At 34.0% G+C, this 15,798-nt stretch overlaps 2 protein-coding genes across 3 annotated transcripts; one reads left to right on the top strand and one right to left on the bottom strand.

The window, feature by feature from the left end:
* Positions 1-229: 229 nt before the first annotated feature.
* Positions 230-3,956, bottom strand: LOC130982488 (transcriptional regulator DEF1). 2 transcript variants are annotated; one of them, XM_057906509.1, is made up of 7 exons: positions 3,526-3,956; positions 3,329-3,432; positions 2,627-3,016; positions 2,244-2,521; positions 1,787-1,916; positions 786-1,288; positions 230-692 (listed from the first exon to the last, which is right to left on the bottom strand). In XM_057906509.1, exons 1-7 carry the CDS (start codon positions 3,839-3,841, stop codon positions 563-565), a joined length of 1,851 nt encoding a protein of 616 aa, XP_057762492.1. In that variant the 5' UTR covers positions 3,842-3,956; the 3' UTR covers positions 230-562. The 2 variants fall into 2 exon arrangements, with proteins under 2 accessions (XP_057762492.1, XP_057762491.1); XM_057906508.1 differs by having other exon boundaries at positions 2,244-3,016.
* A 1,763-nt stretch (positions 3,957-5,719) lies between these two features.
* LOC130982128 (7-deoxyloganetic acid glucosyltransferase-like) lies at positions 5,720-12,018 on the top strand. The gene is made up of 3 exons (XM_057905997.1): positions 5,720-6,366; positions 10,591-11,020; positions 11,444-12,018. The coding sequence occupies exons 1-3, from the start codon at positions 5,874-5,876 to the stop codon at positions 11,955-11,957; spliced, it is 1,437 nt and encodes a 478-aa protein (XP_057761980.1). The 5' UTR covers positions 5,720-5,873; the 3' UTR covers positions 11,958-12,018.
* The last annotated feature ends 3,780 nt before the right edge of the window (positions 12,019-15,798 follow it).

Genomic DNA, 15,798 nt, shown 5'->3' with positions numbered 1-15,798 from the left:
TTTTGTGGATTAAAAAAACATTTAAGCTAATCACATACATACAATGCACTCTTAAATAAGACAGACTAAATACAATTTCTTTTTCTTTTTTCTTTTTTAAAGGTATTTCCGTCTTAATTTCGTTTACTTGGACATAAACATTTAAAAAACAAAACCCTTTTCATCCATTTCCTTACCCTTACTTCCCCTTTTACCCTTCTGCATCTCCCAAATGTAGCATAAAAATGATACAAAAGCTTCTCCTACAGTCCTACCAAGATACGTTGTTATCATAAATTATCACAAACATTCTAAACATACATATATACCAACAAAATTTGATCCATTTGTAATCTATTACAGAACATCCCTAGAACATTGAACGCCAAGGGTCAACCAGCTCAACAGATATTTGATCCAACAAGCTACACTTGCTATCATGCACTCTATGTTTACGCTATTATACGGGCTACTATACAAAGTAAAGGGAAAAATACAAAATGGCCATGAAAACTGTCATAGACCACTCAACTTCAAAAGAAACCATTGATGCACACGCTGGTTGTCAAAAATACTAGAGTAGCTATTTACCACTAGGAGAAGTCAGTCTGCTTTCATCTGAATCATGCTTTGATGAAGAATCTCCACCTCCGCCCATCAATTCTGAGAAGCCCTCCACTTTGACAGGTGGTGCTCTAACCATGCCCGTGTTCCTAGTTGCGAAACATAAATCAACAAAATCTTAACAAGGATATCATAAATTCAATCCAATAGTAGCATCCACTCAATTATTCAAAGTAACTTACTGCGACTGTATTGGGGGCATCTGTAGGGAACCCATTTGCCTGAACTGACCACCAGGTTGAGAGTGGAAACTCGACATCGCAGGCATCTGCTGCTGCCTTAACTGCATTTGAGGATGTCTGGAATTGGTCGGATTGAAGGCACTATTATCAATCGGTAAATCTGGTGGATTCTCAAGCTTGACTTGAACCAATGGTCTTTCCTTATCTATATCCATAGCAGGGCGAGGTGTAGACATTGCCCGTCTTCTGATTTGTTGTTGTAACTGCTGTTGCTGCTGTTGTTGCTGTTGCTGTTGCTGTTGCAGCAGCAGTTGCTGCTGTTGTTGCTGCTGCTGCTGCTGCTGCTGCTGTTGTTGTTGCTGTTGTTGCAGCAGCTGCTGTTGTTGTTGCATCTGCTGCTGTTGCTGCATCTGCTGTTGTTGCTGCTGCTGTTGGTGCTGCTGAAAAGCCAGATTCTGTGAATGAATAAACTGCTGTACTTGTTGATGCATCTGCCTTGGTACCTGCACATGCATATTAACATTCTCATTCATATAGCTATTACCCGAATGGAAAGATTTTATTTAACCAACCAAGGAATTGTAACACACAGATGGTCTAAATTGAACGAAAACCCTAAGAAGAAAAAAAAAAAACAGTGAACGAGGTGGATATGGAATGTGAATTGCAGTCTCAAACAAACCTCCTTAAGCCACACAAATGGCAGAATCATGACAAGTTGCATGAACACATTCTATCTAAATAACTTGTGCACCTCGCTAAGGAATCAGTTTCCCATGGAAGCAATAAAGTGGCTGATTCTTTGTGAATTAAACATAGAGCATAGGATTATTCCATTTTGAAGAAGATCCAGATACATCTCCAATTTAAGTTTAAGACTATAAATGTTCCTAAATAATATTTAGTTCCTCTATTGCTATACTGCTGTTCATGTTGATCACTTGCCAATCACATAAAATACACAAGTATATAACAAAACACAAGGGAGTAGATATAAGTACTTGCTGAGGTATTCGAATAGAACTCTGCTGCTGTGGCTGCGTTTGTGACTGAATCCCATGAACTTGATGATTTTGTTGTACAATATTCCTAGAACCATCCTTAACAGCGTCCAATAATGATGCAAAATTACTGGGAACAGCAAGGAGCATGTTAAGATGGGAGCATGCTATGTTTATGATGAAATAATTTAAAAGAAAAAAACATAGATCAGGACAAATAGTACAAATATTGCCAACAAAATGTGCATCAAACATGCTTGCTGAAAGAATAATAACCAAAAAACTAATTTGCTTTTTACCGTATTCTCTTAAAGATGAAAATGATACAGGATAACACACACCATCATCAAAGTGAGATGAGGTAGAACAGTACAAAAGAAGGCTAATCTGGCAAGGCAAAATTTAACAGACATAAATTTAATTTCTGAAAATAAACATAGAAGAGTTTTAAACTCACCTAAAGCCCTCTATTTTGAGAAGCATCTTTAGAAGTTCAATGGCTGAACACTGTTTCCGATAACTATCAGTAAGTAATTTCAGGTGTTCTCCAAATTTATGAATGTGAGCGCCTAGTGCTTCAGCAAAGAGTGCAATTGGGCATTCCATGGCAGCCTCAAATCCCACACTTTCCAATGCACGTGCCACTACCTTTTGAGACAATTTTGTTGCTTGTTCAAGGCCAACAACTTTAGGGTTTCCCTCAGGTCCAGATTTCCCACGGTACAAGCCTCCTCCCTGATCCATGTTAAGATACTCAGGCCTAATACCAAGTCTCTCAATCATAACAGGACTCCTTGTGGAAACAGGAGGTAAGGTATCAAGAACTCCAAATAACTTAACCTTGGGGTTATACTCAACTCTGTCAGTTGGTGTAAGTGCACTCTCAGGCACACAGTTCCAAGCATACATTATTTCTAGAAAACCTTCTGAATCATCATTAACTAAATTACCATTATTTGGTTGCTCATTAACTGAATTATGATCTTCCTTGAAGGGCAGCCGCCTTTTCTTAAGATTAGTAATGTATGTAACATAGGAAGCCATCTCTGTAGGTGAACGCTTGGGCAATTCTCTGTCTCCCAAAACCAATTTCTTGTTGGACTTATACTTTTCAATCATCTGATTATACCAAGTTTCAGGCAGCTCATCATTCCTGTATCTCTGGGACATGCCATCCATATCAGAGTCAACATATCTAGTTCCAGCTCCAGAACCTGATTTGGATTGGTTCTGCATCACCAGTCACTCATGTTGATTAACACATAAGAAATTCTAAGAACCAAAGTGGGGGAAAATTATTGTTTTGTTTTAAACATTCCCTCCACAAAATCAGCTATTTATTAAAATATCCTTCCAAAATCATGGAATCATTAAATAAATGGTAACTTAGGCAAGCCACTAAAAAATAAGTTCATCTTACTATCTCATCTATAGTCTTCTATTGATCTTCCACTACCTCTAATCTACTTTCCGATGCAACTCATACAAACGGACCTCATTGGAGAAGCAAAAAGAACACAGATCAAAATGACACGAAAATACCTTTGAGGAAGAAATAGTAGCGGTTTGAACCCCATCTTGGGAAGAAGAAGAAGAAGCAGCATTCTCAAGGGTGAAGTAAACATCATCAGCGTGCAGCTGCAAATCTGCCCCTCCAGAAAAAAATAATAAAATAATATAAACTTAAAAAAATTCGGAATTTTCAGAAGACGAGGAAGAAGAATGAAAGGGAAACTAACAAAAAGGATTGAGGTTGTGTAGCGTGAGCGAAGAAGAAGAAGAAGAATATGCTGAATTGGGGGAAGTGGAGAAGATAGAAGCAGAAGCCTTGTCGAAGAGGAGAGCCCGGACCCTCATTTGGAGAAAGAGGTGAGCCCTAGATTTGGAAGAATCGGAGGAGGGAGAAGACATGAATGAGTCCCAGGCCGAAGGGGAAGACAGGAACGGTGAGAACGTGGCGTAGGCAGCGTCGCCAAGCCAGCTCCGCCACACACCGTAGCGTTCCAGCTTCCGCGCCAGCTCGTAACCCCGGCCGTCCTCCCCAAGAAGCGCCATCACTAACCCACGCGCCTCCACCGCTACTTCTTGTTTTAAAAATTAAACTGCCAACTTGCGCCACCAACCACACTTCCCCTCCAGACCTATCAAGTATCATGTACACTCACACCATCGGCCACCGCATGGCGAATACTAATTTTAATTTTTTGTTATATATAATATAATTTAGACAAATTTTAATATTTAAATATTTTAACTTAATTAAATTATTTTTAAATATTTTTTATATTAATTATTTCTAAATTTATTTTAACTGTATAAATCAATTTAATATTTAATACTCCAACATATAATCGTATATATTTAAATATATTAACAATCTATTTTATAATTTTTATTAAAATATAATTAAATATAAAATTACGTGTATCAGATAATTATTGTATTTAAAATATGTCCAGACCAAATATAATAATTCAACATAAATCCTGTATTATAAGAGAATAAGTGAATTTTCAAGTTAAACTCCAAAATGGTTTCGTCGTGCACTAAAATTGTGTTTAAAATTGTAATTGCACTAATTACGTTTTTAAGTTTGACAAAAATGTATTACGTTAGTTCTTGATCCATTTTCTATTAACGACGTGAGCTGTTAGTGACACATGTCACTCCATGATTTAGCCACATATAATGGTATGATGATGTGTTGATCAGTGACACATGACATGCTGATGTGGATGATTGTATCACGTGTCACAGTGCTATTTAGTCATGTGTCACAACAATATTCATCCACATGTCATCCATTATGTTAATATTGCACCAAATTAATCCTCCACTTTATGTTAAATAACTCATTTTAGTCCCTGAAATTGAATATCGTGTACCAAACTAGTTCATTCACTAGTTTTTTCTCTTTTTTTTTCTATAAATTCAAAATTCTCATTATCTTTGAATCCCATTAATTTCAATTCTATTTTTCACATATTATTTAAATAAAGTACTTTTATAAAATATATTTTTTCTTGTGTGTACCCTTAATCACCGTCTTAGAGTTGAAGTGAAGATATTTCAAATACCTTCACTACCATATCTGACTTCTTTAGTTATTAGTAGTGAGGGTGCTTGAAGCGCCTTCGGTCTAACCCATATACACACAACGGAAACATTTATTTTTCGTGCATGACATTCAATTTTAGGGACTAAAATAAGTCACTTAATGCAAAGTAAAGAACTAATTTGGTACATCTACAATGATGACATAATGGATGATACGTGGACGAATAATGTTGTGACACGTGACACAAACAGACACGTAGTCAAATAGTATTGTGACACGTGGCACAACCATCTATATCAGCATGCCACGTGTCACTGGTCAACACATCATACTATTACACATGGTCAAATCATTGAGTGACACGTAACACTAACAACCCACGTCATCAAATCATGTCATTATGTCGTTAATGAAAAATAAATAAGGGACTATTATAGTGTATTTTTGTCAATTTCATAAATAATTTTAAAATATGACATTAATCTCAAAGACTATTTTAAGATTTAGCTCGTAAATTTTTTGAAAAAAAATATCTTATTTACCCCATTGATTAGGTCAATAATTTTGTGACTTTAGTAGTGCTATACATAAAAGTGTCTTTTATAATTAAATTAATCTAAATTTAACAAAAATAACCTACACAATATGCATACATGGTTACATACTTTTTTTTTCTTGTTTCTTCTTAAATAAAGATGCACAGTTGTTTTAATATTTTTTCAACTAAAATTTTGTTGGACCATTCAAAGTCCAAAGCATTTTTCGACCAACTAACGTAATATTAATATATTATATATATAAAAGAATCTATCATTGACCTGACCAAAAAAAAAAAAAAAAGGAATCTGTCATTGCGTATAGGCATGCATCATGACCCAAAGAAATGGAAATCATTATATATGGACATATAGTCTCATTCCCTTCCAACCGGGTTAGCTTCGGTCATAGCTGGGAAATTAAACTTCCTCTAGTAGTTGTCTTTTCCAAAGCTGAAAAAAAAAAAAAGTCATCTCAGCGCCAACACAAGAAATGAAACCGCCGCAAACATCTTCAGCTCATGTTCTGATCTTCCCATGTCCAGCACAGGGCCACGTCAACTCCATGCTAAACCTTGCTCAGCTCCTTGCACTCCGCAACCTCCACGTCACTTTCCTCAACACAGAACACACCCACAACCGCCTCACGCGCTTCGCCGACATAGAATCCCTCCTGGCTCGCTACCCTACGCTCCGGTTTAAGACCATCCCTGACGGTCTACCGGAGGAGCACCCTCGGTCAGGGGAGCGAGCTGCGGAGCCGCTTCTGTCGCTGAAGGTGCATGGAAAGCCTCTTCTGAGAGACATTTTGGTGAAAGAGAAGGTGACTTGCTTGGTAGCTGATGGACTTTTCGCAAAGTTGGCGAATGATATGGCTGAAGAAGTTGGAGTAGCAAGTATTCATTTTCGGACCATCGGTGCTTCTTGTTTCTGGACTTATTTCTGGGCTCCATACCTCTTTCAGTCAAACGAACTCCCTGTTACAGGTACGCCTACCCATTAATGTCACGCATATTCCTCGTCTTGTTCGAATATCTATATATCTAATACATTTAAACAATTTTTAATGTTACTACTATAGCGCGTTATTGCTTAATGGTGATTACAGAATTAAAAAGGTTATGTTGTCTAAGCTACTAAGACTACTTTTCGTACCATTATTGATTAAAAAATGAAAGATATTTATTCATTTACGTTGTACACACAGTATTTGACTTTCTGTTTGTCTTCTCTAAGCTACTGCGACTTTTCGTAATTCGTATACCATTGTTGGATGTTTTTGGATTGCGGCCGTATTTCACTTTTCCGACTTGGTAAACACTAAATAGGGACGCCTACAACCAAAAAAAAAAAAAAAAAAAACCTTCACCACATATTCTAAATCCATTACATGACATATCAATCTATGTCTTTTGATATTTATAGTCGTAAGGAAAAAGGTAGGTGTCAACATATTATTTGTAAATTTATTATTAATAATAATTAATTATTATATTTTAAATATATCTATAAAGAGATATATTTAGAAAATATATTTATAAAAATATTTTTATTAAACACAACTATAAAAAAAGATATTTTTATTAGATACACTCACAAAAACACTTCTATTAAACACACAATTATAAATAAGAGTTGTTGGCAAAAATACTGTTGATAACATAGTAAAATTGTAGTTATAAATATTTTTCTCTATGTTATTTATTTAACTGTTTTTCATTGTATTATTTTTAATTAAAAATATATCTTTTGTGACATTATTGATATATATGATTATATAATATCTAAAATTACATATAAAAGTAAAAGAATATTTAAAATTTTTGAAGTACTAAAAATTTACTCCCTGCGATATCAGAGCCTCAGGTTATAAGCGGAAAAAGAAGGTATTATTAGTGAAAGCAAGTAAGAAAAATTGTTAAATATGAACCCTTCATCATCTCTAAGTTTTTCAGAGCCCATGCATCATTCTACTTCTTTAAGTATAGATTGTTTACCTCCTAGTCTAAAGAAAATTCTTGCCAATAAAATTGATCAATTGGTAAAATTCATCCCGAGAAGACTCCAGAACTCCCGCTATTGAATACCCACTTATTAATCCATATTCCTTCTACCAAAGACAAAAGAAATTAAATCAATCCTCACCTGCATCCGTCATCTTATAACTAAGAACCCTTCTTCTCCACCAAAAGAAGTTATCCAGTCTTCTCATCTACAAAAATGTGGTTTAAAAGCCACTATTGCTGAACAATATATAACCCTAGAAATTTCACAAGAACTCATCCAAAATTATCAAAACCAAGGCTACACACATCTACATCTAGGAGCAGTTAGGCTTATCCTAACCCTTCATGGAAGAAGATCCCTTCCGGTAATAGCTAAAGTTACTCTTTTGAATTTCACTTTCAAGAAATACCAACATGCCTTGATTGGGACTTTAGTTACTACACTCTCAAATGGAAGTGTCATTCTTACTATAGCTCCTTATTTTACCACGAGGCTTCAGACCCAACGATATCTCAAAGATTAAAAATGCAGATACAACTAGTCGAGGTAATCCAAGACTCTAATGCTGAATAAGCCACCTTGCACCACCAATTCCTCTACAAAGTTCAAGACCATGCTCTCAATCTCAATCTTCCAAACACTACAGAAGAAGCATTATTCATGTTCACAGATAATGCCAGAGGACCAGCAATCGTGAACATCCCAAGGATGATCACTACTGAAGAACTTTCTTCTATCATTTCTTTGGAATGGATCACTGATTATAAGAAAGCTTTTCCAAAAGAACGGGTTGATATTCATACTACAGCATCTCCAACTATTACCCACAATAGTGATGGAACAGTGACAATTGTTTTTCAGAAACCAAGAGTAATTAGGCAAACTTCTATGCGAGGACCATCCTTTAGAAGGATTAATATGATCTCTCCTGTTCAAATGCAAACAACTCATGATCAAAATGATACACCTGTGCACTTCTATGAAAATAGAAAACCTGTTTATGTTTCTCAATGGCCACTTTATTTGGGATATTGATCCCTCCATGTGTGATTCTGACTATGATTGTCCTAACCAATGAAGTGATACTGATGATGAAGATTATGGTAAGCGACGAAGGAATAAGAAAAAGAAGAAAAGATCACAGCAAGTCTCTTGCTCATATAAGAGACCTGAGCCCCCTGATGATGCAGATATGGCACCAAAGCTAAAAAAAAAAGACTATCTCAAAAGGGTTCTACGGATTATTCTTATCGGTCAGCCAAAACAATCCCATACATTGCAACTCTCAGACCTTATGAGGAAGAATTTTCATCTTTGGCGACCCAGACTGATGAAAAGAAAATTACTAGAAGACCTTACGTAATTTCTTAAGGAATTATTCCACATGGACATCAAACTACAACTCCTCAAGAAGAAGTCCTCAATTGGCACACGGATAATGCAGTCAGCCAAAATAAAGTATTACTCTAAATAGACCACACTCTTGATGCTCTTGTAGAAAAAATTGAAGGTCTTTCAGCACAATTAGAATATGTGGCAGAACAAGTTACTGAACTCAAGAACTGACTCTCTACACAAGCTTTTCAACTTGACCAAGAACTCATATCGATAATAGGTACTTTGGCCCAGAGTTCCGCAAGAAAATAGAGAGCTGGTTCAAGTCAAGGCCCAACTTCGTCAGATTGAGATGGACAAAGATAAAACCGATGTACCTCAGGCATTGGCTATAGACCCATTATCCATGTATCATAAACCATATCCATCATATTCACCTGTCTTACTTCCCTCAACATATTCACCACCTGAAATCCCAGATTACAAATCCATCTTCAAATACACTTATCATTTAGCCAGACAAGCAAATATCAGCTGGCATTGTATGATAGACTTGTTTAAATTCTGTAAGATATTGTTGTCATATGGAGACCTCTATAAAAGGAGGAGCTCACCCCGGTTGTAATTAGATCTCAAGAAACATTGTAATATATCCACTTTTCATATCTCACAAAATGTTCTAAGTCTCTCTTTTCTCTCTGAAAGTTTAGTTAGTGTTATTTCTTTCTTCCTTATCTAGTGTCATTAAGTATGCTCTGAACTTGCTTCTGTCTACAGAGAATCCAGTTCATCAGAAAATAGCATGGATAGGATCCACGAAAATTTTTTATAGTGAAAAAAGGACTCGATGTTATAATATTTGCTCGAACCTTTTAATCTCAGTCGATAAAATAGTCTATAGAAATGACTGGGATAAGCATTTAAAGTATTATAATATTGATATCTTAAAGTACTGGAGATCCACTTTTTTGAATTTAGAAATCATTTGAATAAAATTATAAAAAGTAATATGAAAACAAGTTGTTATTATTTTCTATTCTATAAATTTTCAATATATGTTTTGAGTTTGACATTTTTTATGAAGAGGATGTATCTATAAAGACATTGATATTCAAGTTAACATGGATTGTGGAACATTAAAAAAATTAAGAATAGTAAATATATTATGAGATTATAATGTTATGAATTCTTTTATATTATTCTATGACTATGAATTACTTTTATGTTTAGTTAGTTTAGGAAAATGAGTTCTATTCTCATAAATGATTTGATGCTTTGTTGTAATATATATTCTCTTCATAAAAAATTTTAAGTGTATATATAATCAATATTGAAATATTTTTTTAAGAGAGGAATGATGATTATAATATAACCATATTAAACTTATAAAGTTATCGGGTATTATAACCAGCAATGAAGATTTAGAGTTCCTTTTATAATATATTTTTTTTTACTATTAAATTTATTTCTTAAAATTTATTATGCTATTAAATCCGGTTCTTAGTATTAATAGTTCAAAATAATATTGAATATTAATAATAATAATTTTGTTAAAAATCATGACAATTGAAATAAAATTTAATAAGTGTGAGTAAAAAGAATTATTTTAATCTAAAAAGAAATGGAAAAGTCTAGGAGACCAGCAGTTTTATTGAATTTTAGCCAGCATGTAACTAGCAGAGGAAGGTGAGCCATTAGATGAAATCTCACACCAATCTCACACCATCAAATCATCGTTGATGACTAGTTAATGGCTAACAATCACAAAAATTGCTGGCCCTTAGCATTACTCAAAAGAAATTAAATCATCTCATTTTCATGAGTCGTGACTAATACCATGCTGTATGTTATGTTGAAAATCCTTGAAGGGGAAGAAGACATGGACCGGCTCATAACTAGCATACCAGGAATGGAAAACTTGCTCCGATGTCGAGACCTCCCAAGTTTCTTTCGTCCAAACCGTGACACAGGGAAACCCCATGTTCATTTCGAAACCGTCGTCTCCGAGACCCAACAGTCGCTCCGTGCAAGCGCCGTCATATTGAACACCTTTGATGATCTTGAAGCCCCTGCGTTGTCTCACATACGCCGCCACTTCCCTACCATCTTCACCGTCGGGCCTCTCCATCAGCACCGTGAATCCAGAGCACCAACCTCCATAACGACGTCAAACAACAGCATGTGGGAAGAGGACATGAGTTGCATGGAGTGGCTCGATTCTCAGCCATTCAGATCAGTCATATACGTCAGCTTTGGTAGCTTCACTACCATGACGAAGGAGAGTCTCATGGAGTTTTGGTACAATTTTATTTTTGCTCTCATATATATTAGTTTTTCAAAACTATCTCATCAATGCTAAAAATGAACTACTAAAATATGTAAATCCATTATTATAAAACTTTTTTATAAAATAAACGTGCGACTTTTTTTTTTTTGCTATATTTAATACTTATATCCATATGTAAAATTCAATTTAAATACAAATTGTTCTATGTGATCTATATATCATGTATTATATTGGTTTGTTAATTATTATCTAACTAAACTCTTATCACATATTTTTACTAACAATATTATATACTAATAAAATTTATTATTTTTGTCTATTATTCAACTAATACTTTAAATCTTAAATTGTAATGGTATAAAAATAAGATGTTGGTTAAATATTAATAAAAAGTACTGACATCCTAGTATTCTTTTTTTATTTTTTGCATTTAGGTATGGTTTGGTGAACAGCAAGAGACAATTTTTATGGGCGGTGCGATCAGATTTGATAGCGGCCGGTGAAGGAAAAGAGGAGAGAGTGCCAGCAGAGTTGGTGGAGGGAACCAAAGAAAGAGGGTTAATGGTTGGGTGGGTGCCGCAAGTGGAGGTTCTTGCACACAAGAGCGTTGGTGCGTTCATGACGCATTGCGGGTGGAACTCGACCATAGAGAGTGTGGTGGCTGGAGTGCCTATGATTTGCTGGCCATACTTTGCGGATCAACAGGTGAATAGCAGGTTGGTGAGTGACTCTTGGAAGGTTGGGTTGGACATGAAAGATGTTTGTGATAGGAACGTTGTGGAGAACATGGTAAATGATGTTATGCTTAATAGGAAGGAGGAGTTTCTTCAATCAGCGGAGAAATGGGCAGTTTTAGCTCGAAAGAGTGTGAGTGAAAGTGGTTCTTCTTACGACAACTTGGACCGTTTGATTGAGTTTATAGAATCGATCAGCCAAGAACGTCTTTGAACTGGACCAGTTGCAATTTCTAGGACGTGAATGTCCCAAGCAAATAATTTTTGCTTATTAATCCTTTATGGTGATTCACCGCTAGTTCCATAAAACTCAAGGCGAAAATTCAGGTGCAGTCCACTTCATGTGAAGTTGATAGCTGAGAGTCGCTAGATAAAAATTTAATCAAATCAGTCAAATCATCTAACGACTCTCAGTTATCAACTTCACATAAATTCGACTGCACCTAAATTTTCACTAAAATTCAATTATCTTTTTACCTCCTAGTAAAATTGCTCTTAATCTTTCCTAGCAAATCAGCCCTAAATTTGATATTCCTTCTTAGGAAGTACAAATTTTCTTATTTTCACCACAAGACCCGACTTCATATTTTTATATAGGTGATATTGGATGTAAAAGCATTTTTATAATAAGTTCAATTAAGTTAGCTAAGTCTAATAAAAAAAATGTGCGTATGTCTTTTTTTTTTTTGCATAAATACTTTTATATAGTATATAAATTTTTGTTGTAAATGTATTTTATTAGTTGAATGATTTAATATATTTTTGGGTATGTAATTTTTAAAAAAATTTTGTGTTATAAATTAAGATTTATGTGATATACACTAAAATTTATATGTCGTGCATATTTTACTGGTTGAGTCAATATTTTCGAATATATAATCTTTTAAAATTTTTGTATTGTGCATTAAAATTTATGTATTATATATTAAATTTTATGTGCTTTAGATTTTTGAACATATATAAAAAAAGAAGACGACGAAGATAATAATAATCAGTGGCGGAACCTGAAACAAAATTTTGGGGGGCCAGATAAAAAATAATTGTCAAAATATTTTTTATATGAACCCCATTTAAGATAATCTCGTCTAATTTCATCTCTCTGATTTGGATGATATTGCCAAATTTAAAACCGTTTTTCAAGGTCTCGTTCCAAAAAATTAAAGTCAAACTCATCAGATATGACTTTTTGAATTTTTGAAAGTTGTATCTCACTTTTTTCGTGATTCATTTAAGTAGAATAACTATCTACATGTGTTGATATTATAAAAGTTATATGTTCTCCTTCTTAAATATTAGCCTTCTTCTTAAAAGATGCATTAATTCTTTGATTTTTCATTATTATTTTATATAAAAATTGAAATATATATCCTATAGAATATGTAAAGAAGTTAGAAGGACAAATATTAAAATTTATAATATTTATTGAATTTTTTTATCAATTTATACAAATATAATAATATTAATACTTATTGAGTATTTTATTATTTTTTATCATATAAAAAATTAAATTAAATAAATAGTAAAATATAAAATAATATTAAATTAAATACAACAACAACAAAGCCTTGTCCCACTAAGTGGGGTCGGCTACATGAATCAAACGACGCCATTGTGCTCTGTCATCACTACAACAAATATGGCCTTTAGCAACGCCAAATTTTGTAACACCTTAAAACCGTTCTCTCAGATAGGTTTAGACAACGGTTTTTTATAGTGTTACTGTTGAATTCAATTTTTCATTATTTTATAGCAACAAATTAAAACCGTTCTCTTTGACTACTTTAAAGAACGGTTTTATAACCGTTACCATGATTTGTATTTAAGCAACGGTTTTTTATTGTTGTTTAAATAATTGTACAAAAGAAACGCATAAAAATCGTTGCCAAAATGCTACACTTTAAAACCGTTCTATTAGATGGTCTTAGACAACGGTTTTTACAGTGTTGCTGTTGAAGTTCAAATTTTCATTACGCTATACTAACAAAATAAAACCGTTCTCTTTGACTATTTTAAAAAACGGTTTTACAACCATTACAACAATTATTTATGAAACAACAATTTTTTAATATTATTTAAATAATTATACAAATTAAACAATACCAATAAAAATAATTTCAAATAATTATATAAATAAATTGTGACTTATTTTATTTTGAACTTCTTATTTTTATAAACTAATCTTTTAAGAGTAATTAAATTAGTTTTATTAATATATGGAGTTAAGTTAATTAATAATCTTATATAATTTTTATAATTAGTTATTTCATGTGATTTAAAATTAAAATTCAATAATGGAAGTGTTAGGTAATTTAATTTAAGAAATTTTTATTATGAATAAATTACGATTTATTTTATTAAATTGAACTCTTAGATTAATATGTTAGAAATGATTAAATTGGTTTTTATAAATACTTTAAATTTAAGATAATTAATAGTTATGTACAATTTTTATTATAATTAATTATTTTATACAAATTAAAATTAAAATTTTGATAATAAAAAAATAATAAAAAATTATATTATATAATCTAAATAATTGATATTCTCAGATTAAAACTGTATTTTATAAAATGTGATTAGTATGTTTATTTTATAATTTAAATTAAAAATAATTATTTAAAATTAATAATATATTAGTAAATAAAATTTTATATACTCCAAAAATAATCTTTATAATATTATATTCAAATATTAAATTATTATTTGATCTCAAATATTTTATAAAAATTATTATATTACTTATATACATTTTACCCTAATTTTAAAAATTCTTAATTTAAACCCTATTATCCCAAATTTCCTTTGTGCCCTAAATTAAACACAACTCACACACAAGGAAAGAAAAGGGGAGAAACGAGAAACAGGGGGAGGTCGAGGGGGAAATGGAGAAGAAGAGGAAGGAGAAGCGAGGGAGGGGATGGCGCCGGGAAGGGTTCCACCGTTGTCGTTGTCATCGTCAGGTGAAGGTAGAGGGGTGACCGAGAGAGAGTCGGATGTGAGGAAGAGAACGACAGGCGTGAGAGGGAGACAGAGTCTGCGACGGAGCTGTCCCGCCACCAACGCCTCGTCGCCGTCGTGCTTCAACGTCACCGCTGCCGTCTGAGCCGCCGTCAGTTCTGTGTCGCTGAGGGAAGCCCGAGATTGAGATGAGGGAGATGCGAGCCAAGGACCGCGACGAGGAGTAGAAGAAGCCGTCACCTTCACTGGAGCCACGATCGCTATCGCCGTTCTGCCTTCCCCTGAGCCGCCAATACCACCATATTCTTCCAATCTGCCACACTCACCGTCGAGTCACACTCACCGCCAGAGAAGCTTCTGTTGCCGTCACCGCAGAAAGGGGGTTACTGCTGCTGTCATGGTCGTCTTCCTTGCCGCTGCAACTTCATTCAATCCTCAACTGTTGGAACTCGCCGCTGGTACCAATCGAGACGTCTGCTACTAATGGTTCACTGCGATACAAAACAGCGATGGAGAAAGGGACAGAACTCGCCAGAGGAGGTTGCTGGAGCCGTTGGTCTGAACTGCCCTGCCTTTTCACTGCTCCAGTGCCGCTGCTACTGCTGGAAAGTGATCGAAAATGTTGCTACTGTTGCCATGGATTAAGAAAAAGGGGTTCGTCGCAATTAATTCCTGCTAGTTCGACACTCTGAGGTAGGGGATTTATTTTTAAAGTTTAATAGTTTTAATTTTAGAATGCCTACAAAGTTAATTGGATCATATATATAGTATTATAGTGCGAGAGAGTTTCAAGCACTAAAATTGTCATATTTTCAACAATTGTTTTAGTGTGAATAAATTTTGTAGTAATCTTGGTACCTTTGAGTATCTTTAAAATATGTTCAAATTACTCATCCTTAAATGAATCCCTTTCAGTGTCCTATATTAATCAAATTACACAAGAAATGCTATTTCTAGGTTTAATTCTAGATTAATACTGAACCTTCTTATATAAATAACTATCTCTTTCACTATCTTTGCTCCTTAACATTATCAATCATCAGGAAACTGTACTGAAAGTGTGTCTGTGAAAAGCTTGACCAATATATTACTTTGCC

Source organism: Arachis stenosperma, chromosome 5, assembly GCF_014773155.1.
Source record: "Arachis stenosperma cultivar V10309 chromosome 5, arast.V10309.gnm1.PFL2, whole genome shotgun sequence".
Taxonomy (NCBI): Eukaryota; Viridiplantae; Streptophyta; class Magnoliopsida; order Fabales; family Fabaceae; genus Arachis; species Arachis stenosperma.
Note: the sequence above shows the minus strand (reverse complement) of the source record. Positions and strands in the feature narration are given on the sequence as shown.